The 27606-nt window shown below is 42.3% G+C and overlaps 1 protein-coding gene across 2 annotated transcripts in view; it reads left to right on the top strand.

Annotated features, from left to right (window-relative positions):
- micu2 (mitochondrial calcium uptake 2) overlaps positions 1 to 27606 on the top strand; it is a 515235-nt gene that overhangs the window by 295648 nt on the left and 191981 nt on the right. For both annotated transcript variants that reach the window (XM_041199666.1, XM_041199667.1), the window contains one exon: positions 7587 to 7607. In XM_041199666.1, coding sequence (XP_041055600.1) covers positions 7587 to 7607 — 21 coding nt within the window. The remainder of the gene's footprint in view (positions 1 to 7586; positions 7608 to 27606) is intronic.

Here is a 27606-nt window from a genome sequence, read left to right on the forward strand (position 1 = left end):
GATGCCAAGGGACATGAAGGTTAGGATTAAGAAAAAAAGTGAAGAATATGGCAGATACTGAGGGCTCAACATTCCAGAGTCCCTAGAGGAGTATAAAAAGTGTAGTGGGGAACTTAAAAAGAAAATTAGCAAAGCTAAGAGAATGCATGAGAAAGCATTGGTGGGTATAATAAAGGAAAACCCAAAGGGTTTTTTAAAAATGTGTAAAGAGCAAGAGAATAACTAAGGAAAGATTAGGGCCAGTTAGGATCTATAGAGGTAATTTGTGTGTGGACCCGGAAGACAGTCCTCAATGAATACGTGCGTCGGCCTTCACAGTGGAAAAGGACGACCCAGGTATAGACTTCAGGGTGAAGGACTGTGAAATTTTCAAGGAAATTAACATAGAGAGAGAGAAGGTACTAGCGGCTTTAGTGGCCTTAAAAGTGGATAAATCTACAGGCCTGGATGTGACGTATCCCAGGCTGTTGAGGGAGGCAAGGGAAGAGATATCAGAGGCCCTGGTAATAATTTTCAAATCCCCTCTGGCCACAGGTGAGATGCCAGAGTACTGGAGGACTGCTAATGTTGTCCCATTATTAAAAAAGAGAGGAAAGGATAAACCAGGAAATAGAGGCCAGTCAGTCTAACCTCGGTGGTGGGGAAGTTACTAGAAAGGAATTCTGGAGGGACAGAATATATCTGCACTTGGAGAGATATGGATTAATCAGGGATAGTCAGCATGGATTTGTTAAGGGAAGGTCATGTTTGACTAATTTTTTGAGGAGGTAACCAGGAGTGTTGATGAGGGTAATGCATTTGATGTGGTCTGCATGGACTTCAGCAAGGCTTTTGACAAGGTCCTTCATGGCAGACTGGTCAACAAAGTAAGATCCCATGGGATCCAAGGCAAAGTGGCACATTGGATCCAAAATTGGCTGAGAGGCAGGAAGCAGAGGGTGATGGTAGAGGGATGTTTCTGTGACTGGAAGTCTATTTCCAGTGGGGTTCCGCAGGGCTTGGAGCTGGGGCCCTTGCTGTTTGTGGTGTACAGAAATGACTTGGACTTAAATGTAGGGGGTATGATCAAGAAGTTCGCGGATGACACAAAAATTGGTAGGTTGGTAAATAGTGAGAAGGATAGCCATAAACTGCAGGAGGATATCAGTGGACTGGTTGGGTGGACAGAGCAGTGGCAAATGGAATCCAACCTGGAAAAGTGTGATGTAATGCACTTGGGGAGGGCTAACAAGGCAAGGGATTACACTATGCACGGTAAGACTCTGGAAAGTATGGAAGATCAGAGGGACCTTGGTGTGCATATCCATAGATCCCAGATGGTAGCACGGCAAGTAGATAAGTTGGTTAAGAAGGCACATGGGATACTTACCTTTATTAGCCGAGGCAGAGAATACAAGAGCAGGGAGGTTATGCTGGAACTGTATAAAACACTGGTTAGGTCGCAACTGCGAGGAGTTCTGGTCACCATATTATAGGAAGGATGAGATTGCACTGGAGATGGTGCAGAGGAGATTTACCAGGATGCTGCTTGGGCTGGAGGGTCAGAGTTATGAGGAAAGATTGGATAGGCTGGGGTTGTTTTCCTTGGAGCAGTGAAGGTTGAGAGGGGACCTGATAGAGGTGTGTAAGATTGTGAGGGGCATAGATAGGATGGAAAGGAAGGCACTTTTTTCCAATAGTAAAGGGGTCAATAACCAGGGTAAGAGGTAAAAGGCTAAAAGGAGAGTTGAGGAGAACTCTTTCACCCAGAGTGAGTCTGGAACTCACTGCCTGAAAGTGTAGCTGAATCAGAAGCTCTCGTAACATTTAGGAAGGATTTAGATATTCGTTTGCATTGCTGTAGCCTCCAGGGCTATTGGCCAAGCGCTGGAAAATGGGATTAGAGTAGTCAGTTCTTTGTTGACTGGCGTGGACACAATGGGCCAAATGGCCTCCTTCTGTGCTGTAAATGTCTACGAGCCTATGAATCTGACAGCGAAGTCAGGCTAGCTAAATAAATGAATTACAGACATGAAATGACATTCTGATTTTTGGAAACGGAACATTGCACAGGCAAACACCTAAGTGGCTGTGAAGGACCAGAAGCTGCAGAGAGAGTACTATAGAACGGAACACAGTGGGGTTATTCTGTTAATTTGAAATAAGACAACACACAGAAGTGGAGTCATGTCTCTCATTCATTATTTATACATCATTACATGTTTGTAGTTTTATCAATTCAACTATGCGAATCTGATCATATTTGATACCTTACTCTGGAATAAAGTCACTTAACAATTCACTTTTACTGATACCAACTGTAGTTTTGCAAATTTCTTTTTTAACTGAATTCAAATTCTTAAACTGATTATGGTGGGAATTATACTCACATTCTCTAGATTATTAGGTTATCAGGCCATTGGGTTACTAGTCCCCTACCATAACCACAGTGCCACTGTATCCCTTTGGATATCTTGAGTGTCTATCAACCTATAAACCCTTTAAAAGTTGTAGCCAAGACACACTTATCAAGAGTTGTGGTTAAGACACACTTATCAATTCCCACTGGGATATGTAAGTCAATCACATTCTTCTACTACAACTGCTGCTTTAAGAGCCTACATCTCCTATTTCGTAAGTTTGTATGTTTGTATGTTGTTTCGTCAGCGGCACTGATATAGAGGCAACAGTAAATTAATGGATTTACTGCTGGTCATCACTTGATAGCGAAAGTTAACATTTTTTTTACATTATATGCAACATAATCCAGAGTGTATAGAAAGCATCTTATCAAATGTATTAACTGGTCCAATCTGCATATTTTTACAGCAGAAGGACTTGTTGAGTTACAATGTGCAGGTCGACTAATTTAGCAATTGATAATGTAATAGATTGGGAATACCTTAAATCGGGGTGTATAAGTCGACCCGGAGTCTAAGACAGTCCCACATTTTTCAAGCCTTAAAAATCATGTTTTTGCAGATACTTGGCATATAAGTTGACCCTACTTTTCAGCCACACTATGCTATACTCACATTAGTCATCAGCCTCAATTTTTCACCCCACAATTGCATGTTTAACATACTGATGCCTTTTAACTGGGTGCAACGGATCAAGCAGGCAATATGGGCTGTGTTGTGAAGATGCACGAGAGTTTAAGACATGCCCACTCTTTGCATCAGATGCTGATGTATAAGTCAACCCCCTTCTTTTGAAGGGATTTGTCAAAGCTTCAAGGATCGAATTATATACCAACAGCTACAGTAATTTAATTAAAAGCTGTATTACTAATAATTAAGTGCACGTTCCCCAATTCTATATTCCATATATCTGCTGGCTACCTAACAAGAATTCAGCACATGCTTATCATTTGTCTAATAACCAACTAGTAACTATCCTCCTTGAGAAGAATAAGTGATTGGGTCTTAATTGAGATGGGTTGTTTCAGTGATACACATCTGGTAAGATTGGAACAGAATAAGTCTTTTGTGAGATTGGCCATTTAAAAAAAGTACTTGGAATATTTTTAAAACTGAAAGGGGTGCAGACTTAGTAATCCAAACAGATCTACATACTCCAGGAAACTATTGATGATTGATCGGTTAGTCTGGCTTTAAGCAAGACCTGGAAGGGAAGTTCAGTCATGGACTTTGATGTCTTTCCCACTTGGCTCCAGATAACACTGAAGAGTGGTTAGAATATGAAATTCTTTGCCAAAAACTTGTTGGAGCAGAGTCAAAAAATTCTTTTAAAATTGAATATTTTTCCCAAAAACATAATTGGATAGTTGCTGGAAAAAATTGAATCTGAAAAGGTGTGGGGTTTCTGCATGAGGCTGAGATTAGCTGGCTTAAGTGGAGGAAAAGAACTGGCACTGATTTAATAATATGGTTGACTCTTAAATGCCCTCTGAAATGGCCTAGCAAGCTACTCAGCTGTATCAAAACCACTACAAAGTCTCAAAAGAGGAATGAAACCAGACGGACCACCCAGCATCGAGCTAGGCACCAGAAATGACAACGGCAAACTCAGCCCTGTCAACCCTGCAAAGTCAACCTTACTAAGATCTGGGGGCTAGTGCCAAAATTGGGAGAGCTGTCTCACAGACTAGTCAGGCAACAATCTGACATTGTCATGCTCATGGAAACATACCTTACAGATAATGACACTGCCTTTACAATCCCTGGGTATGTCCTGTCCCACCGACTGGACAGACCCAGCAGAGGTGGCGGCATAGTGGTATACAGTCAGGAGGGAGTTGCGCTGGGAGTCCTCAACATTGACTTTGGACCCCATGAAGTCCCATGGCATCAGGTCAAACATGGGCAAGGAAACCTCCTGCTGATTACCACGTACCGTCCTCCCTCAGCTGATGAATCAGTGCTCCTCTATGTCGAACACCACTTAGAGGAAGCACTGAAGGTAGCAAGGATGCAGAATGTACTCCAGATAGCAGATTTCAATGTCCATCACCAAGAGTGGCATGGTAGCACCATTACTGATCGAGCTGGCCGAGTCATAAAGGACATAGCTACTATACTGGTCTGCAGTAGTGGTGGGCCATCAGCAGCAGCTGATCTTTAACCTCATGGCCTAGCATATCCCCATCAAAGCTGGGGATCAAAACAAAAAACTGCAGATGCTGGAAATCCAAAACAAAAACAGAATTACCTGGAAAAACTCAGCAGGTCTGGCAGCATCTGGTCAGTTCTGTTGAAGGATCATGAGGACTCGAAACATCAACTCTTTTCTTCTCCGCCGATGCTGCCAGACCTGCTGAGTTTTTCCAGGTAATTCTGTTTTTGTTAAACCAGGGGATCAACCCTGGTTTAATGAAGAGTGCAGGAGGGCATGCCAGGAGCAGCACCAGGCATACCTGAAAATGAGGTGTCAACCTGTTGAAGCTATAACACAGGAACTACTTGCGTGCATAAGCAGCAAGTGATAAAGCTAAACAATACCACAACCAATGGATCAGATCTAAGCTCTGCAGTCCTGTCACATCCAGTCGTAAATGGTGGTGGACAATTAAACAACTCACTGGAGGAGGAGGCTTCACAAATAGCCCCATCCTCAGTGATGGAGGAGCTCAGCACATTAATGCAAAAGACAAGGCTGAAACATTTGCTACAATCTTGAGCCAGAAGTGCCGAGTGGATTATCCATCTCGGCCTCATCCAGAGGTCCCCATATCACAGATGTCAGTCTCCAACCAATTTGATTCAGTCCACATGATAGCAAGAAACAGTTGAAGGCACTGGATACTGCAAAGGCTCTGGGCCCTGACAATATTCCGGCAATAGTACTGAAGAATTGTGCTCCAGAACTTGCTGCGTCCCTAGCCAAGCTGTTCCAGTACAGCTGCAACACTGGCATCTACCCAGCTATGTGGAAAATTGCCCAGGTATGTCCTATACACAAAAAGCAGGACAAATCCAACTCGGCCAATTACTGCCCCATCAGGCTACTCTCGATCATCAGTAAAGTGATGAAAGGGGTCATCAACACTGATATCAGGTGACACTTGCTTAGCAATAACCTGCTCACTGATGCCCAGTTAGGGTTCTGCCAGGACCACTCAGCTCCTGACCTCATTACAACCTTGGTTCAAACATAGACAAAGAGCTGAACTTCCAAGGTGAAGTGAGAGTGACTGCCCTTGATGTCAAGGCCGCATTTGACTGCGTGTGGCATCAAAGAGTCCGAGCAAAACTGGAGTCAATGGGAATCAGGGGAAAACTCTCCACTGGTTGGAGTCATACCTAGCACAAAGGAAGATGGTTGTGGTTGTTGGAGGTCAGTCATCTCAGCTCCAGGACATCACTGCAGGAATTCCTCACTGCCCTAGGCCCAACCATCTTCAGCTGCTTCATCAATAACCTTGAAGCTTGACAACACCATCCAGAATAAAGCAGCCTGCTTGATTGGCACCACATCCGCAAACATTCGCTCCCTCCACCACTGACCCACAGTAGCAGCAGTGTGTACCATCTACAAGACGCAGTGCAGGAATTCACCAAGGGTCCTTAGCCAGCATCTTCCAAACCCTCAACCAATATCATCTAGAAGGACAGATGGAAACACCACCACCTGGAAATTCCCCTCCAAATCACTCACCATCCTGACTTGAAATATATTGCTGTCCCTTCATTATCGCTGGGTCAAAATGCTGGAACTCCCTTCCAAACAACACTGTCGGTGTACCTATACAACATGGACTGCAGCGGTTCAAGAAGGCAGCTCACAACCACTTTCTCAAGGGCAACTAAGGATGGGCAATAAGTGCTGGCCCAGCCAGCGAAGCCCACACCCCCTGAATGCATTTAAAAAAAGCCTATTTCTGTGCTGTATTATACTATCATTCCTAGCTAATGATCTAGAGGATAGAGTCTTTCTAAATGGGCAATTACCATGCCTTTGTACTATGTTTTAGCTGCTTATACTGTAGCAGTAGTCATAGAAACAATTGAGGATTTCAAAGTTTTGGCTATTGCCACCTGTGCCCTAATTTTTTTTTTGTATTAAGTAAGAGAAGTGTATTCCTTTAGGAAGGTAGTATACACTCCATCATGAGCATCAAACTGTATGGATTTTTCAGTAAATTTTTTTGGCAACAGTTAAACATGTAAGAGGTTCCCATGCATTTTTTAAAAAAATCATTCTCGTGATATGGACATTGCCAACAAGGCTGACATTTATTGCCACCCCTAGTTTCTCTGAGAAGGTGGTGATGGACCACCTTCTTGAAATGCTTATTCTTTCTTGTGGCTTAATACAGCCAAGTAATTTGCTAGGCCTTTTCAGAGAGTAAGATTCACTGGTAAACCAGTTGGGTTTTTATGACAGTCCAAAACTTTATAGTCACTTTTACTGGTACCAGATTTATATTTCCAGAATTTTTTTCTAAACAGTTCAAATTCTCAATCTCCCATGATGGGATTTGAACTCATCTCTGGATTATTAGTCCAGGCCTCCATTTATCATAATCTTTTGCTTCCTATTGCTGAACTGGTTTCAGTTTAGCTAGCTAATTTGTCCCTTAGTTCTCTCACCTTAACTATTTTTTTAAGTCTCACATGCGGAGCATTATCTTAAATGTCAAGAACATTTTACCCACTGGATAACCTTCATGTACTACCTTACTTAACTCTTCAAAGAATTCCATTGGATTGGTGAATCTTGGTTTATTGCCCCTACTCCATACAGATTACTCCTTGTGGTCCCTTATGCTCTTGCAGCGAACATTGAGAGAGCCAATGTATAAATTTATCTGCAGCGTTCTTACTTCTACACATTTTAGGCTAAGCAGCCTATAATTTCCAGTTTCATATCTCACACCTGCATTGAATATTGAGCTAATATTAACGCAACAGTTAGTCTTCTGCGTTTCCTGCTGTGTAGAATAGCAGCTTTATATTTAACTCTGCTAATTAAAAAAAACACCTGTAATGGTAAATAGATTTTTCTCTTGAATCAAAAGTATGAATATATTTGTCCCGAGCAGAAATATGTATCTGGTTATTTATTTCATATGCTGATTCAAAACCTTTTTTGAATGTTCTTAAAAGCATTTACTGTACTAATATTGTTATGTTTTGTTTTCATAGGTGGTGCCAGCTTTCTTGCAGGTGAGCCTTCTTTGTATATTTAAATGTGCAGATTAATTTGTAAACTACTTGCTGTGCTGATGTGATTCATGGGTGTCATGCTGCTTTTTCTGAATATTACTAATTTTTCATCTCATTCTTCATGAAAGATTTGTCAGATACAGGGATCCTTATGGGGAATGTGTCTAAGGCATCCATTTTTTTTTAACTTATACTATGTGTGAGAATTGGCATGTCTCTCCAAAGCACCAACAGATTTCAAAATGGTCAAATTGGACACAAGACACTTCTTGGAAATGACTGCAGTAGTGCAGCTATCCTCAGATCGGTGAGGAGGCGATAGCTTCTCAATAACTTACATTTGGATTTACTTCAATAATTTCCTATCATTTTCATTTGGTTCCCTTTAAAAGGGCATTAAAAGCCTGTTCATATAGCAGACTAAGTGCCCATTAACATTCTATATTTAAACATTGGGTTGTAACTTCCGAGCTCCAGGGCAGTGTATCTGGGTGGTACCCCAAAGATGTACCGGGAATTTAAACTTCCTTTGGGCAATTGCCCTGCACTGGGAACCGTCCGAAAAAGCAATTTAAATCTGAAACTTTGAATGCTTCTGACTGTCATACAGCAATAGTTACCCAGGAAAAGTTAGAAGAGTTAAAACCACTTCTTGCTTCTGGGTAACTATAGCACTGACCTGCCTTGAGCTCCCCCCTGACACCCAATGGGACTCTACCCATCGCCCACCTTTGTTTCCCCCCAGCATCCTCCAGCTACCCTCTGCAAGACTCGGCATGATCCGACCCCACCCCACCCACCCACCCCCACACCCCCACCCCCCAACCCAGGCCTGAACTGACCCGACTGACTGCCCCCCCAGGCCTGGTCCGACACCCCACCCCCCACCCTCCACCCCCACTCCCAGCAGACCCACACGACTCTTCCCCACTCACCCTCCTTCCCAGGACTGACTCGACCTCACCCCACCACCACCCGGGCCCGAGCCAACCCGACCACCATTTCCCCTCCAACCCTAAGCTCGACTTTAAATTTGATCCGTTTGAAAACTTAATTTGATTTTCATCAAACTTTCTAAGTTGCTTGTTTGGAATACACGTTAGATTTATTTTGAAAGTTTGTATATTAGGAACTTGCTGTTTCAAAATGGTTATGTACTTTTGCTACCCAGGTTTGAGACATTCAAAAAGCCACCAGTGTTAATGCATTCAGGATAACATCGAATGTTTAAAAATACAGCGCTTTTAATTTTCTAACACTTTTACATCTGTGGGTTCTTTTCATGGCATTTGTTTGCTTCTTTTAAACTTACTTTTCTTTATGAATTGGTAGAAACACTTTGAAGTTTTGTTGTAATGTAATTCCTTTGCATTGTCCTTCGCTCTCAGAATATAGAATGAGCTCCAGGCATTTATCTTCATCAATTTCCAATTTATTGAAAACAGTAGCAGCAATTTTTAGTTGTATGGTGCCTTTAATGTTGTAAAACATCCCAAGCGCTTCACAGGAGCATTATCAAACAAGATTTAATGCCAAGCCAGAAAAGGAGATATTAGGACAAAAACCAAAAACCTGGTCAAAGAAGTAGGGTTTAAGGAGCTTTTAAAGGAGGAAAGAGTGGCAGAAGTGGAAATAGGGAGTGTAAGTGATGGTGCAGAAGTTGTTTTGGGATCAAGTACGACACCGAAGTTATGAACTGACTGGTTTGGCCTCAAACAGTTGCCAGAGAGAAGGATAGAGACCAAAGCATCCAAACTGTAAATAGAAGTATTGAGCAACAGTGAATTACATTAATAAAGTTAATCATAACAAACTTGAGAATTATTATAGCCAATAGAAATTATTCACTTGTGTTTGTGCTTTGTCATTTTCAAGTATTCTAATGGGGAAAATTAATCTATAAGCATGCAAGGTGATACAGATTATGTCATTGGTTAGCATTTAACAATAATCACAGATTGACTTGAATTATGTTTTCACTAAAGGGGCAAGGTTTTGTTTAATTATTTTTGTAATGGTACTTTTAAGTTGCAGTACATTTTAAGTGAGTTGTGAGTATTGGTACTTAACTTTGCATTGTGTTCATTCTGAGAAGATTTTCCTTTTGAAAAATCATCTGCGATTTGAGTGTGGGTGTGCAGGTCACCATGCCTTTACCAAGGTGAAGAATGACAGGATTGTAGATGTGGGATTGTAAAGGTGCAGGAATTGCCACTGATGTTGCCGAGAACATGACCTAACCTTTCAGATTAAGAATCAAACAATAGTGTGACATCATCTAGAGCATTCGTAGGCATCTTTATTAGTTTATTAATTTAGATTTTGAGGTTTTGGGAAAGTAATGAGAATCAATGCAATTTTCCAGACTCAAAGCAATAGGTTATTAACACAGCATTGTATCTTTGTTAAATCACTGTTACTAAAACATAAATACACAGTAGATTGATCTTAATATTACTGTAACATTTTTGATAAAATATGTTGCTTTTTTCTCTGCATATTCATTTCTAAACTTTTGTTCTTTCCTGGTAACAGTAATAATAACTGGCAATTTATCATAAATCATCGCAACAAAATCCTTTACTGTTCGCTTGCACTTTTTAGTAAAGGTCATTGGGAGAATGATTCAGAAAAGCCTGGCACACTGAGGTGAACCAGTGGCATTTCTAATATCCTAGAAAATATAAGGAAACACAGCACAGGACCTGGGATATTTTGATTAGTATAGTTCAGTACAGTATTCCATCATGCATTTACCAGCAGAGCCACAGGGACTGTGTTTTCTACAGCCACAGGGACTGTGTTTTCTACAGCCATTTGGGCATTTGTTTCATAATCCAAGAGGTCGAACAATGAAAGAAAAACTTGTATAACTTTATATATATAACGTTTTTCTTCTTCTTAGGCAGTCCCTCGGAGTCAAGGATGACTTGCTTCCACATTAAAAATGAGTCCTCAGGTGACTGAAGAGTCCAATGCGTGACCTACAGTCTCTGTCACAGGTGGGGCAGATGGTGGTAGGGGAACAGGTGGGTGGCGTGCCCACGCATTCCTTTTGCTGTTGATCCTTGGCTTCACTAGCCCTTGGCAATGAGACTTGAGGTGTTCAGCTCCTTCCTGGATGATTTCCCTCCACTTTGGGCCGCCATGGGCCAGGGATTCCCAGATGTCGGTGGAATGTTGCACTTTTTCGAGGAGGCATTGAGAGTGTCCTTGAAGCATTTCCTCTGCCCTCCTGGGGCTCCTGGGGCTCGCTTGCTGTGTCGAAGCTCCAAGTAGAGCGCTTGTTTTGGGAGTGTCGTGTCAAGCATACAGATGATGTGGCCCGTCCAGCAGAACTGATCAAGTGTGGTCAATGCTTTGATGCTGGGATGTTGGCCTGAGCGGGAACGCCTAACACCTGAGTTGGTGCGCCTATCCTGCCAATGGATTTGCAGGATCTTTCAGGGGCAGCTCTGGTGGTACTTCTCCAGAGTTTTAAGGTGCCTGCTGTACAATGTCCATGTCTCTGAGCCATACAGGAGGGCAGGTATCAGTACTGCTCTGTATACCGTGAGCTTGGTGCCAGGTTTGAGGTCCTGGTCTCCAAACACTCTCTTCCTTAGGCAGCTGAAGGCTACACTGGCATACTGAAGGTGGTGTTGAACCTTGCCATCAATGTCTGCCTTTGTTGACAGTAGGCTTCAAAGGTATGGAAAGTGGTCCACATTGTGCAAGGCCTCGTTGTGGATTTTGTGCCGGGGGGCAGTGAGTTGTGGAGGGGGCAGGATGGTAGAGCACCTTTGTCATACAGATGTTTAGTGTAAGGCCCATGCTTTTGTACACCTCGATGACAGTGTTGAAGATGGTTTGGCACTCGACCAGTGTGCGCAGATGCAAGCATCATCTGCGTACTGTAGTTCAATGACAGAGGATGGGATGACCTTGGATCTGGCCTGCAGGCGGCGGAGATTGAACAGGTTCCAGCTTGTTCTATAGGTTAGCTTCACTCCAGCGGGGAGCTAGCTGAGGGTGAGATGGAGCATTGCGGCAAGGATGATTGAGAAGAGCGTGGATGCGACGACACAGCCTTGCTTGACTCCAGTCTGAACGTGGATTGGGTGTGTGGTGGATCCGTTGGTCAGGATCACTGCTTGCATGCCATTGTGGAGTGGGTAGAGGATGGTAACAAACTTTTGGAGGCAGCCGAAATGGAGGAGGATGCTCCATAATCCTTTGCAGTTGACAGTATCGAAGGCTTTTGTGAAGTCAAAGAAGGCCATGTACAAGGGTTGGTGCTGTTCCCTGCATTTCTCTTGCAGTTGCCAATTCTCCAGTAAGTAGATACACAACCATACCTAGGGGTTCATCTTAAAAACAATCTTTAATGGGGTTTCCACATTCAGCAGATTATGTCCAAAGCAAACAGGGTTCTTGGGCAAAACAGAAAATGCTGGAAAAACACTCTCGGTCTAATAGCATCTGTGGAGAGAAAAATAGAATTAACGTTTTGAGTCCTTATGACTGTTCTTCAGAGGTTCTTGGATTTCTGAGGATAAATCTTTGGTATTGCAACAAAAATACCAGAGTTGCATCTCACCAAACATTTGTTTGTCCAATCCTGGAGTAAGCAAGCTGCCTGTGGGATCCTATAAATAAGATTAAAGCGATCCGAAAATTTGTTGCATAATTCTGCACAAATCAGTATGGAAAATATCTGTTGTCACATCCTTTGGAATAGGAACACTGCTGCAAAGGAGGGAGAAAAGTAGACTGATCATGTTCTATAAAACATGGATTGGACTGATGGGAATTGACAGAAACAAGTACCTAGCGCTCTTCAGCAGTGAAAAAACACCACATAGCCATTCACACAAACTACAAAGACCATTTGCTTCCAAAACAGTGTATCAACAATGTTTTTCCAAAAACAATTCCACAGTGGAACAAACTGCACAAGGAAATAGTCACAGCCCCCTCGCTTGAAATCTTCAACATCTTTAGATCATTTCTATTTATAACTTTTTCATTATCATGACTACCATGTCATCAAATCATGTCTGGTTCAGCTGGTACTAACCATATAAACGTTGGCAGATTACAGATGTTGGTCTGTGATGCCGACACAACCAAAGCAGAAACAGAAGTCCTTCTGTGACTAATCCAGTAATCTGATACCTGAGCCTGTCCATACTACTCAAAGGTAGCCTGGTTTACAAATAGAATCTGACTTGACAAGCAGCCTAGAACTTGCTAGTAATAAAAACATTCAAGGCAGCAAAAACTCAGCAGGTTTGGCAGCATTAATGGACAGAGAAACAGAATAAACGATTCAGGTCAGTAACCCTTTGTCAGAACTGGGCGTGCTTAGAGATGTAACAGTTTTTAAACCAACTAGGGAAAGTGGGGAGTGGAGGAAAGAACTAAAGGAAAGGTCTGTGATAGGGTGGAAGGCCAGAGAGATTACATGACAAAAGGGATGATAGTGCAAGGCAAAAAGAGATAGTAATGGGAAAAATAAAGAAACAAAAGTTGTGTCTGCGGATTGAATGGGAAAGCAGAATTATCACCAATAGCTCCTGTCCAAAAATAATAAGAGGGGGCAGAGATTATGATCTGAAATTGTTGAACTCAATGTTGAATCCAGAAGGCTGTAAAGTGCCTAATCGAAAGACGAGGAGCCGTAACTTCTGACGAGTGTTGGTAAGGGCTGGCCTACAGGAATTAGAAGAAATAAATACATATTTACCTGGTCTTGAAAATTAGCTGACACTTCTGAATGCTGGAACTTCTTGGGGCCTGCATCGAAAGACTCCTCTCAGGCACCAGCTAAGTGTAGATCCAAGGAGGCCATGCCCCCTTTTTTATGGGACTTGCTGCCGTAAAGTAGGTGAGTTTAAAGGGTCCAGTGAAATTGACAAGCCAGGGAGAAGGTAAGTGGAAAGGGTGTGGAGAGGGTCGGAGGGCGGGGGAGTGGAAGGGGTCGGAGGGTGGGGGTGGGAGGGTTGGAGGTTGGGAGTGGGGCTGGTGGTGGTCAGAGATCCAGAGGGGTTGGGGGATCAGAGATCGGGGGGGTGGGAGGTTGGGGGGGTGAGTGGGGGGCTGGGGTGGTCGGAGGTCAGAGGGGTGAGGGTGTGTCAGATGTCAGGGGGTTGAGAGGCCAGTGGTCAGGGGGTGGGGTTAGGGGGATCAGGGCGTGGGAGGTTCAGAGGTCGAGGTTTGGGGGTCAGATGTCGGATTGGAGGTCGAAGGGATTGGAGGAATCTGGGATGGGGGAGGTCGGGTGGTCAGGGGTCAGATGGGGGGATTGGGGGGTCGGAGGCCAGGGAGGGTGGGACCGGAGGCTGGGGGGTTATCGGTGGTTGACAGTGATTAGGTTGGGCCTGCAGGGGCGATCGGAGGATGGGGTTGTGCAGGCCTGCAGCAGGGTGGGAAGAAATCCTTGTGGGGGATGGCTGGGGTGTTGGGGAGTCCTGTTGGGTGGGGGTCCGGGATGTAGGGGGAAATCCCATGGGAGTTGGCCTGGGTGTTTACAGTAGTTACCGAGAAGTTGGAAGAGGTTTTAATTCTTCTAACTTCTTCTGAATATGTATTGCTGTAACCTGGAGGAACCATCCAAAGTTTACGATTTAAATTGTATTTTCAGATAGTTCCCAGCACAGGCCAATTGTCCTGAGGAAGTTTGCATTTCTGGGTAATTGCTGTGCAAACCCTTACCTCTGATCTTCCGAGAGGGTTTCCCCAGCGCATCTTTGGGGTTCCCCCAAATCTGATGCTGGGGAGCTCAGAGGTTAGGGCCCCCGAGATGCTGTTCCTCGAGCTTATACTGAGCTTCATTGGAACACTGTAGGCTGAGGACAGAAAGTTCATCTTGAGTACAACTGTGTGGCTGTATTAGAGGGCATTTAAATGTTCTCCATTTCAGAGTGCATTTAAGAGTCAACCATATTTCTGTGGGTCTGGAGTCACATATAGGTCAGAGTGGGTAAGGATGGCAGATTTCCTTCCAGAAAGGGCATTAGTGAACCAGCTGAGTTTTTTGTTCGCAATAATCCAGTAGTTTCATGGTTACCATTACTGAGATCAGCTTTTTATTCCAGATTTATTAATTAATTGAATTTTAATTCCCCAGGTGCTGTGTGGGGATTACAGTATACTAAATTGAACGAAGTACAAGTAAGTCACTGTTTCAGCAAGCCAGAGTGTTTGGGGCATTGGACAAGTGAGAAGTGGGAAGTTAAAAGAGTAGGCGTTGCATCTCTTGTGCTTGCATAAAAAGGCGCTGTGAGAAGAGCAAGATATGTTGGGGGTGAGGCCGAAAGGGGAGGGGAGGATGTGTTTGGTGGTGGCATCATGATGAAGGGAGAGATCACGGTGGAGGATGATCTATTGAATGCGGAGCTTTGGCAGGGTGGAAAGTGAGGGCATGAGGAATACTGTTGTGGTTCTGGGAGGGGACGAAGGGTTGAAAACAGAAATGTAGGAAATAGAACAGACTTTGAGGCCGCATCAACTGCGGTGTGGGGAAAATCCCTGGTTGAGGGAAAAGGACAACATATTGGACCACTGATATGGATCGGGCTGTAATGCACAAATTGGGAATACTTGATGCCAGAAGTAGATGAGCACAGATATCTTGGAGGGTTGTAGGGTTGAAGGAGATTATAGAGATATGGAGGGGCCAGGCTATGGAAGGACTTGAAAACAAGGATGAGAATTATAAAATCAAGGCCTTGTTTAACAAAGAAACAATGTAGGTCAGCAAACACAGGGGTGCTGGGTGAACAGCATTTGGTTTGTGTTAGGACACAGGCAGCAGAGGTTTGGATAACCTCAAGTTTTTGGAGGGTAGAATTTGGGATACTGGCCAGGAACAAATTAGAATACTCATGTCAGGAGGTAATAAAGGTATCAATAAGAGTTTCAGTAGCAGAAGAGCTGAAGGAGCATGAGTTGTGCAATGTCACAGAGATGGAAATAGGCACTCTTAGTCAAAGTGCAGATATGTGATTGAAAAGTTATCTCAGGGTCAAATAGGACACCGAGATTGTGAACATTCTGATTCAATGTCAGACAGTTGCCAGGGAGAGGGATGGAATCAGAGGGGTTGGGACAGGTAGTGATGAAGTAGATCTGGGTGGTGTTAGCGTACATGTGGAAGCTGCCTTTGCAGTTGATATTGCTGTATGTAGATGAGATGCATAGGAAAGGACCAAGGACAGATCCTTGGGGGATACCAGAAGTAATGGAAATGTGTGGGAATGAAACTATTAACGGTGAATCCCTGTTTACGATTATATAGATAAGAATGGAACCAAGCAAGTGCAGCCCCACCCAGCTGGATAACAGTGGAGAGGCGTTGTAGTAGGATGGTGTAATCAACAGTGTTAAAGGCTGCAGACATGTTGAGGAGGACAAGGAGGGATTGTTTGGCTTCGCCACAGTCGCATAGGATGTCATTTGTGACTTTGATAACATTCATTTTGATACTGTGGCAGAGGCAGAAGCCTGGTTGAAGGGATTCAAACATGGAGTTCTGGAGTTGGAGTGGTAGTTTGCAAGGACTGAGGAGGTCAAGGTTTTTTTTCTGAAGAGAGGGGATAGATTTGAAGGAGAGAGGGGCAGAATCTGAGGAGCTAGAACTGTTAACAATGTCAGCTAACATGGGAACCAGGAAGGAAAGTTGGGAAGTCAGTAGTTTAGTGAGAAAAGGACCAAGAGAGCAGGAGGCAGGTCTCATGGACAAGATGAGCTCTAAGTGGCATGAGGGAAGAAGAGAGAGAAATCACAGAAGAAAACAAGTTCAGGGAAAGGGTGGGGGGAGCCTTGAGGAAGTGGGACCAAATGGGCTAGGGGAAGGGAGGGAAGTAGCAGAGGCAGCTGATTGGATGGTCTCAATCTTGATGATGAAGAAACTTATGAGCTCCTTGCACTTGTCATTGGAGGTGAGGGTGGAGAAGACAGAGGAAAGGGGTTGAAGAAAATGATTTGCTGTTGAAAAACGAACCAGAACACCATTCGTAAGTGACAACATTCATCACAAAATAGATTGCTTGATCTGATCGTGCCACTGGATTCAACAACCCACCCTTTCTACTACAGCACACTGTGACTGAATGTGCAATTTACAGGATGCCCTGCAACAACTCTCCAACCATACTTCAGTACCACCTCCCAGTTCTGCAACCTCTAACACTTCGAAAGAGAAAAACAGCAACTTAATTGGAAAACCATCACCTGAATTTCCCCATTAAGTCATGCACCATCCTGACTTGAACATGTACTGTTGTTCCTTCACCATTGTTCAGTCAAAATCCTGGAATTCCTTACCTAATGTCATTCTAAATACACCATAATCATATGGACTGCAACTATCAAAGGAAAAGATCTATCACTACCACCTCTTCACGAGGTAACAAGGAATGGACAATAAATGTAACATTGCCCATGTTGCCTACATTCCGAGAACAATTTTTTAAAAACCTGCTAGCATTATAGAAAGGGCAATTTTATTGGAATATTAAAATCAACATTTACATAGTATGAGTCCTAAAATTTCATTTTCTTTCCTTTGCACCCTCCCTTCATAATGTGGAACATAAAACCAAGGGAGATTGGTTTAATGATTAAAATTCTTCATTTTGTACCCTAATATAATAATTAGACAACAGAATCCTGGCAGATTTCACTGTCTCTATTCTAATTAGTTCTCAACCATGTAATACAGTTCAGTCTCATTAAAACTGTGCTTAGAACCTCTGTTTGAAGCTGTCTTTAGTAGACACCCAGCAAGTTATAATGAAAGGTGTGTTGTATGCAGACTGTCTGTTTGAAAGGAAGCCAAAAAACATGCATCAAAGTACATGGTTTATAATAAAATCCTCACTTATCAAATGTGTTCCATACATTTTATTTCTAGCCCAATTCAGAAGACCAGACGGCACACCTTAACACTGCCCACAATAATATTTACCAGGTAGAATGCTGAAGTATGCTTTAGCAATATATTGTCTATTTGTTGCTGGCTCATTTTAAGCCTTTTACATAACATGAGAACATAGGAAATAGGAGCAGGAGTAGACCATTTGACCCTTCGAGCCTGCTGATCTTTTTGCCAACTCTAACTTCCTGTACTTTCCCCACATCCCTTAATTCTTTCATTATCTAAAAATCCATCATTCTATGCCGTGAATATATTTAGTGACAGAGTATCCACAGTCAAAAAATAAATAATTCCAAATGTACAGCTCTTTTTATTACTTAACTACAATCCAGAGGAAGAATAATTAATTGGAGGAGGGTCAACACCAATGGCTTGAGAACAGATTTGTCCAGAAAATTGGAATCAAAGATTGGCAGACAAAATTGTAACTGAACAATTGGCTGTCTTTAGAGAAGAGATAGTTCGGGTACAGTCAGGATACATTACCTCAAGGGGGCAAAGGTCAGACAAACAAATGACGAAAGAGATAGGGAGTACGATCAAGCATAGAGAGGGTGCATCTGACAGATATCAAGTGGATAATACAATTGAAAAGCAGGCTCAATATAGAAGGTTTGAAGGAGAATTGAAGAAAGCAAATCAAAGAAGCAAAGAGAGTATGAGAAGGGACTGGCAGCGGACATATTAGGGGATCCAAAGGTCTTTTGTAGACATATAAATAGTAAAAAGGTGATAAAAGAGTGAGCGAGGCTGATTATGGATCCAAAAGGAGAGGCAGGGTCATGCTGAGGCACTAAATGAGTATTTTGCATCTGTCTTTACCAAGGAAGAAGATGCTGCCCAGGCTATGGTGAAAGAGGAGGTAGTTAAGAGACTTGATGGGTTTAAAATTGATAAGCAGGAGGTATTGGATGGGCTGACAGTATTTAAATTTGATAAGGCACCAGGACTGAATGAGATTCACCTAAGAATACTGAGGGAAGTGAGAGTGAACATTGCAGAAGCACTGGCCATAATTTTCCAGTCTATGTTAGGCTCGGGGATGGTTCCAGATGACTGAAGAATTGCAAATGTTATATCCAATTCAAAAAGGGCGTAAAGATAAGCCCAACAGCTATAGGCCAATCACTTTAACCTTGGTGGTGTAGATGCTTTTAGAAACAATGACTCAGGACAAAAATTAATAGACTTATGGGAAAATGTGAATTAATTAAAGAATGTGAGCATGATTTGTTAATGGAAATTTGTGTTTAACTAACTTGCTTGAAGTTTTTGATGAGGTAACAGAGGATCATGCTGTTGATGTGGTGTATGTAGACTTCCAAAAGTCATTTGATAAAGTGCAGCACAACAAACTTATGAGCAAAGTTAGAGCTCATGGATTAAACAGGACAGTAGCAATATGGATACAAAATTGGCTGAGTGAGTGGAAGCAGGGAGTAGAGGTGAGTGGTTGTTTCTCAGACTAGAAGAAGGTTTACATTGGGGTTCCCCAGGGGTCGGTGTTGGTACTCCTGATCTTCCTGATATATATCAATAACTTAGATTTCTGTGTATGGCGCATAATTTCAAAATTTGAGGATGACTCAAAACTTGGAAATATTGCGAACTCTGAAGAAGATAGTGTTTAACTTCAAGAGGACATAGACAGGTTGGTGGAATGGATAGACAAGTTGCAGTTGAAATTTATGCAGAGAAGTATAAAGTGATTTGTTTTGGTAGGAAGAATGAAAAGAGGCAATATAAAATAAAGCGTACAATTGTAAAGGGGTACAGAAACAAAGGGACTTGGGGGTGTATGTGCACAAATCACTGAAGGTGGCAGGGCAGGTTGAGAAAGCAATTAGTAAACCATTTGAGATCATGGGCTTTCTAATAGGAACATAGAGTAAAAAAGCAAGGAAGTCACCATGAAACTGTGTAAAACACTGGTTTGGCCTCAACTAGAGTATTGCATCCAGTTCTGGGAAGCACACTTTAGGAAGGATGCGAAGACATTAGAGAGGGAGCAGAAAAGATTCAAAAGCATTGGTCCAGGGATGAGGATCTTCAGTTAGGTAGATAGATTGGAGAAGCAACATTGCTCTCCTTAGAGAATAGAAGGTTGAGAGGAGATTTGATAGGAGTATTCAAAATCAGGAGGGTTCTCGACAGAGTAGATGGCTAGAAGCTGTTTCATTGTTGGAAGGATCGAGAACTAGAGGACACCGATATAAGGCAAAAGTAGTAATGACAACATGAGGAAATGCTTTTTTACGCATCAACTGAGTGGTTGGAATTTGGAATGCACTGCCTGAGAATGTGGTAGAGGCCGGTTCACTTGTGACTTTCAAAAGAGAATTAAATCATTATCTGAAAAGGAAACATTTGCAGGGCTGTGGAGAAAAGGCTGGGTGTGGGGCTAGATGAATCGTTCTTACAAAGAGCCAGCACTAACATGATGGGCTGAATGGCCTCTTCCTGAGCTGTAACCATTCTATATAATATGATTCTTTATCTATACTCCAGCAGGTACATATTCAAGCTGCAACTTACATTTGGCAAACTCACATCTTTAACGGGTTTCACATGTAAAAGCACCACATTGCAACCTAATTCAATGATATATGAGCACTTACTGATGCACAGGATGGGCGGCAGGCTGAGCTCATCTCGGTTACTGTGCATGCACGACATGGCTCATCACCGAATAACACTTGCATTGTTGAACCAGCACATTATATCAAATTGGTTGGTTGAAGTCTAGTGGTCTTCCTCCTGGGTCGATCTCTGATGATATCTCTGCAGGATCCAAACTCAGCAGTGGAGACCAGGTATAATGAAGCTGTAGGCACCACTCAAATTGTAATCAAACAGAATGTCAGCATATTAGTCATCTTACAATGCCTTGATAAGAATATAAGAACATGAGAAATAAGAGTAGAAGTAGGCCATTCGGCCTCTGCAGCCTGCTCTGTCATTCAGTAAGATCATGGACAATCTGATCATGGCCTGAACTCCACTTTCCTGCCTGCCCCCCCATAAGCCTTGGCTCCTTTGCAGATCAAAAATCTGTGTAACTTAGCCTTAAATATATTCAATGACCCAGGCTCCACTGCTGTCTAGAGTAGAGGGTTCCAGAGTTTAACAACGCTCTGAGAGAAGAAATTGCTTATCATCTCTGTCTTAAATGGGCGACCCCTTATTCTGAAACTGTACCCCCTAGTTCTAGATATCCCCCACGAGGCACAACATCCTCTCACCATCTACCCTGTCATGCCCTCTCAGAATCTTATATGTTTCAATAAGATCACCTCTCCTTCATCTAAACCTCAATGAGTATAGGCCCAAACTACCACAGTGACCGTTCCCAACACTCCCTCCCCACATTCTCATAAATATCGGAGCTTCAGTCTTTGCTGCAGTCTTTGTCTAACTCCACATCAAGGGAAAATTAGAATTATGAAAGCAAGTGTAATAATATCCTTCCAAGAAGTTATGTAATGGTGTTTACCAACATTTTAGGTTACCTAGCTGATGAAGTATTAATTATCTGGGACAGTTCATGTACTCAGTTATGAGTCTGTGATGTGGAGGTTTCCAATAGTCCATGTTTACAGTACCACATTGTCCATTTTCGCAATCATTAAAAACCTGTTTGGTCCAGGGTATGGACCATTTTTTTATTAGTCATTAAGATCTGGCACTAAGCATGACTGTTCTTTCAAAGAGCCAGCACAGGCACAATGAACAAAATACCCTCCTCCTGTGCTGCAAGTTTCTTTGTAAGCCATCGGTACATTCCAGTTTGGTTGAAGTTTGGTCGAAGATAGCAGAGACCCTTCATCTCCAACCCCTTAAAAGAAAGTCAATGTGGGTTACATTACTATGGAAAATAGCCCACTCCAAGACCATCATATATACTCCGGCAAAAGAAAATCTTTGAAAGACAGTCCTGTTCTTTGCCAAATACCAACAGTTGCAGCTTTCGATATACACTTGTGTAACAGGTATCTGCAACATACTCAATTCACACAAAAAAGGGACACCATTAAAGTTGCGGTGACACAACTAAATCCTAGCAGCCACTTACACAGCAGGTAACTATGGCAATGCACATTAACAATACCAGCACTTCTGCAAACAGGCTCCAGTGTCATCTTACAGCCCTTGACACTCAGTAAAGCTTGCCCATGGTGATGTATCATTTATACCGTATCACTTTGTGCACTAGTGTATTATAACAAAAACAATTAGTTTTAAAAATGGAAAGAAATTGGCTTGCATATAGGAAACATAATCCTTCCCTCACATAATAAGTCTACGATTGTTCACCTCCATTCACTAAGAGTTCAGATTTTTAACCATTTTCTTTGAGCCATGGCTGTACTTTTTAACTCCCTTCTAGCATAGTAATTCTTAAGCAATCCCAAATAAGATGTGCAAAATCCAGCAGTTAGCACTATTAGTTATGCATTCGATGGTTGAAGGTAGACTCCAATAAGTATTTTAATTTGAATTGGTTTAAATTCAGTGCAGTTAGCCTATCTGATACTCTGTGAGATGAACTTCTGTACAGTGTGACCAATTGCGACAATTTATTTTGATGGCATTGATTCATGTTGCATTTGATCTGCATTTGTTTGTCAAATGTTGATCCATGAGAGATTTTTTAAGAGCTTCACAGAAGAATATTAGATATCAGAGGAAGATAGCCTGACGTGCTTATCACCACTTTGACTTAAAGACCCAGATTTTTCTTTCTCCTATCCTCCAGAGTCTTCATTTACACTTCGGCTACTCCCTGTCTGCTGCAGAAACTCTCTCAATAATTTTTCTCTTTGTTTACCTCCACCCTTAACAAATTTCAACAAATCCTTAATTCCACATATAACATTCTCAACTCTCCAAATTCATCACTCACAACTGTGATAATTCCAATGGCTTCCTGTGCCCCAGCAAATCAACTAGAAACTGCATGTCCTAATTTTCAAGCCTCTCCAAGAACTTTTTTTTCCCTATTTAGGCAGAATTTAATTGTGCCTGTGGGAGCAGGCATGATGGCAGGGGGTGCCAGGAGAATCAGGCTGGAGTGTCCACATCAGATTCCCGGCATTGCAAAAACTGTTCCCAATTAAGTTAGGGGCAGAATTCCACCTGTTGGCAGCAGGACATCAATTAGGCTCACTAATGAGCCACTTGACACTAATTATTCATGAGCCCACTGGAATTCAGTGGTGGCTCGAGTATTTAATTGGACTCATACAGCTCTCCCATGCCTCCCAAAGGCTCCTCATTGGGTTTGCCTATGGTCTTGTAGATGGTGGGGGGTCCCTTGTTGACAGGCACTCAATGCCCAGTTGAGTAACCCGGCATTAGGAAGAGTAGGCGCTGAAAGCTAATCCCCTGCCCTTGTCTCTGACCTCCTTCCTCCCCCTTCTCCAGTGACACCCCTCCCTGTGGCCCCATCTTGCCCCACACACACCTGTGTCCAAGGACCCAGCAGCAATCTTTGGGCTGGGCCAGAGAGCATTACCGGCAGTAGCCACTGCTTCCGGTGGCACTGCTGTCAGTGCAGAGCTGCCAGCCTCTGATTGACTGGGAACCCCTTCTCTAGAACTAAACCCTGACCTTTGAGTGGTCTACTCTCAGTTAAGCATCCATACCTGCACCTTCTGCTTCTGTAACTCAGTATTACAGCTCATTCCCTCCATTTTATTCTCTGACATAGATCAAACTTTCAATACTATGTCCCTTTCCTTAAGCTCTCTTCCAAAACCCTTCTTGCTTTGTTATCTTCCTGCCTTTGGGAAAATTTTAAAAATTCAGCTTTTTGATTCCTCATTCTCCCCTTCACAAATTCTTGCTTTTCCTGCCAACTCTGGTATATGGCATCATTATTTTTCTTCTCCATGCCTTTCTTGCGCTTTGAGTGCTTGACTCAGAAATTATGACATGGAAAGAAGCCAGTTAGCCCATTGTGAATGTGCATTTCTAGTTATTTATGCAAAATAAACTGATGCAGGATTACATAATTCCTTAGAAATGCTGGTTTAGATGCATTCTATCGTGGATTATTCAATCTTTATTTTTCTGTGTACAATATAAAGAGTCCTTTTTCTTTGATAAATATGAAAATGTGTTTAGTCTCTTGTAAAATTGTTAGTGTTACTACCCTTTTTTGTGCATAGTTGGGCTAATTGACGATTTACTATTGCAAACATATTATTTGAACAATGATAAAAAGGGACTAAAACTATCCCAGTACCCACTATTTGCACAAGGGGTTCTGCAAAATGGATGGTAAAATAAAGATCGAGTTACACAGTGAAAATCAAACGTTAAAGATGGCTAAAAAAAAATGAAGGAAACGTGTAGGTTAGAAGAGAAAATGGCACCTAGGAGGATAGGGGCAAGCTAGTGGGATGAACAGTTACGTTTTTATTCCAGAAACAAAAGCACTGTTAGAAAGCCCACACAGCTAGTTAAATATTGTTATACATACCAGTTAAACTTCTTTTTAAAGTGCAATATGCACACAGAATTTTTTCCAACTTGGAAAATCCACACCCAGAAATACATAGCTAAACTCAAATATTTTGCAAAGTATAATTTTACATTTCTGGAAAACTGCTTGGAATGTAATAATTCCTGAGACGTTGACACTGTAGAAGTAGCACTTAAATTATGACAACCAGTCCTGATATATAATGCAAGGTTTGGTGGGTATTGTGAAGTTTTTATTGATTTATCTTTTGAGGAACAGAGGGAAAGTACAGAACCTTCCCTTGGAATATTATGTCTGTGAAGATTCCTGGCAAAGGAGATTGTGATCTTTTTCTTGTTTTTGCTGTTTTGAAAAGGCATTGAACTTTGTAGATTGCTACACAGGTGAAATTACTTTGGAAAGGTGCAATGCTTGTCCCTCCCTTGATCCACACCACAATGCCTGCAAAAAATAAGCCATTTACAAATAAAAAGCAAAAATCTATAAATGCTGGAACTTTGAAATAAAAACAAAAAATGCTGGAAACTTAAAACAGATCAGTCAGAATCTGCCAAAAGAAAAACAGGTCCACATTTTGAGCTGGATAGGCAAGCATTGTAGTAGGAATAGAAAACTAAAGGGAGAAAAATTTCAAACACAGATTTGGAGTTAATGGGCTGAATTAGCTTCAATCTGCTTAATAAGAAAGAAGGAGATAAAACATCTTCTTGAAGAACCAATAAAATGTGAAAATAGTCAGAGGCCTACTGAAGAACAAAGATGAGAAAATGGAGGAAAAGATACTGAAAATCTGCATAGGCACCCCTGAATTTAAAGCACAAGATGCTGGCAAAACACAGTGAGTCTGACAATCCTGAAAAGAAAAAGAACTCAACAACATAATTGTAGATAACAGAGAGAGCAACAACTTGCATTTATAGAGTGCCTTTAACATAGTAAAACTTCCCACGGCACATCATAGGAGCATTGCCAGACAAAATTTGCCACATTAAAAGGTATTGGGACAGGTGACCAAAAGCTTGATCAAAGCAGTAGGTTTTAAGGAGCAACTTAAAAGAGGAGAGGTTTAGGGAAGGAATTCCACTGCTTATAGGGACAAAGCAGTTGAAGTTATGGATGATAGTGGTGGAGCGATTAAGATCAGGGATGCACAAGAGGCAGAGGTGGAGAAGCACAGAGGTCATGGAGGGTTGTAGGGGTGTTACAGAGGTGGGATGGAGCATGGGCATGGAAGGACTTGAACACAAGAATGAGCAATTTAAATTGGAGGCATTGCTGGACTGAGAGCCAGTGTAGCTCAGCAAGCACGGGTGATCAGCGAATGGGACTCGATACGAGTCAGAATATGGCCAACGGAGCTTTGGATAAGCAGATGTTTCCAGAGCGTGAAAGATAGGACTAACCATTAGAGCAATGGAATAATCGAATCTCCAAACAATATTGTGTTCTAATGAAGGTCTCTACCCAAAGCTGCAACCCACCTGTTTTCACCCCAGCTCCTTTTACCCAACGGGGACACACACACACACCTACATTAGTAGAACCTCCAGCCGTAGAGAAATGAAATATATACCAAAGGTATGGAGTTCAAAACAGACAGTTACAGAGTTCCCGGGGAAAAATAACATGTAATGTCATAATTGGCTTAGCAGGCATCTAATGGGTTCTGCCATTTGTCACCCTTGGCCTTGCACAATTGTTTTTTAGTTTTAAGCATGACAAGTTGCTGAAAGTGTGAACTAATAATGGCACCGTGAGGGCATCTGGGACCTGAGTGAACAACACGAACATGCATTTATATATTTATACATTGCATTTAAGTGGTAAAACATCCCAAGGAGGTTAACAAGAGTGATGTCAATGAAAATATTTATTTTGACAGCCAGCCAAACAAAGAGAAATCAGGAAAGATGACCAAAAGCTTTGTCAAAGAAGTGGGTTTTTAGGAGCATCTTAAAAGAGGAGAAGGAGAGAAAATGAGGCAGAGGGGAATTCCCAAGTCTATGGCCAAGGCAGCTGAAATTACGACCACTAATGGTGGAGCAATTAAAATCGGATGCGCCAGAGGACAGAATTAGAGGATTACAGAGACCTCAAAGGTTTGTAAGACTGGAGGAGGCTAAACAGATAAGGAGAGACAAGGCCATGGAGGAATTTGAAAATAAAAATTAGACTTTTAAAATTAAGGTATTATGGCTCATAGAGCCAGTGAAGGACAGCAAGCACGGGTGTGGGTGAATGAGACTTAGAATTAATTAAAATAATGGCCAGCTGTGTTTTGGATGAACACAAGTTTATGTAAGATGGAAGATGGGAAGCCGGCCAGTAGAGCATTTGGAATAGTCAAGCCCAGAGATAACAAAGACATCGATGAGGGTTTCAGCAGCAGACAAGGAAGAATCTGAGTCAGGCGATGCTACAGATGATGGTGTTGAGATGTAGTGTGAAACTCCTCTTGAGGTCAGACACAACACCAAGGCTGCAAACGGTCTTGCCCAGTTTAAGACAGTTATCAAGGATGGAACCAACGAGTTAGTGTAACTATCCCCTGTCCTGACACAGCACCTGGAATTCTCATAGACCTTCTTAATAGGTGAAAGCATCCTTGAAGGGATGCCATATGAAGACAGAACTTTCTAGAGTGAAGGCCTTGGTGAAGTCAATAAAGCTGATGGCCAGTTGGTACACTTGGCAGTTTTCAGCGATGTAAAAATCTGCTCAAAGCAGGACCATTTTGGTCTGAAGTCTGTCTGCTCTTCTCAAAGTTCATCATCCACTATGTCTCGAATAGTTAAGGATCATTTGACAGCAAATTGGTACTGGTACTGACATTTGATGAGATGATCTTTTTTGGGGTTACAGACAATTGATCCATCTTTCCAGTCTCAGGGAACAATGTCAGATTTCCAGACCTGGTTGCAGAGCTGACATAACCATTGGACAGTTGTTTCTCCAATAATCTTAAGCATTTCTGCAGTAATAATACCAATATCAAGAGATTTGTTATTCTAGAGTGCAGCAATTGCCTTTCTCACCTCATTTTCAGTGACCTTTGCGACACTTATTGGAAACTCAGTTGAGGGCTGAACAACTTGGGCAGAGTTAGACTGAATAGATCTTTTGAAGATTCCATGGGGGACATTTGTAAGACCTTTTAAACATACTTTTCAAAATATTCCCAAATCTAGACTACAGTTCATGACTCTTCTGAGGTTCCATGAACCGCGAGTCCTCAAGATATTGGCTTGACTCCACAAAAATTATGGGCGTGGGGTACGAGATGTCTATGCCAACAATGGAACTGGCCAGGTCAGGAGTGCAGGGTGTGGGCTTGCTACCTGCATCCTTATTTCACACTGGCGAAAATTGCCAGCGCTGGGAATGGAAGTGGAAATCCTGAAATTGCGTCCCACCTGCTGTTTTTGAAGGTCTCCGGAGATTTTCTGACTCCACAAAAATCCGGGCCAGGGTTTTCATATCTGAAATTCTGCATGTGGTAAGTTTCCACTCTTAGCCAGAATATTGGGGCAGAGATTGAGAGCAGATATGAGGTGCACACTATGCTGTCTTGGATCAGCCAGCAGTTGGTA

The sequence above is a fragment of the Carcharodon carcharias genome, chromosome 11 (assembly GCF_017639515.1).
Source record: "Carcharodon carcharias isolate sCarCar2 chromosome 11, sCarCar2.pri, whole genome shotgun sequence".
NCBI lineage: Eukaryota > Metazoa > Chordata > Chondrichthyes > Lamniformes > Lamnidae > Carcharodon > Carcharodon carcharias.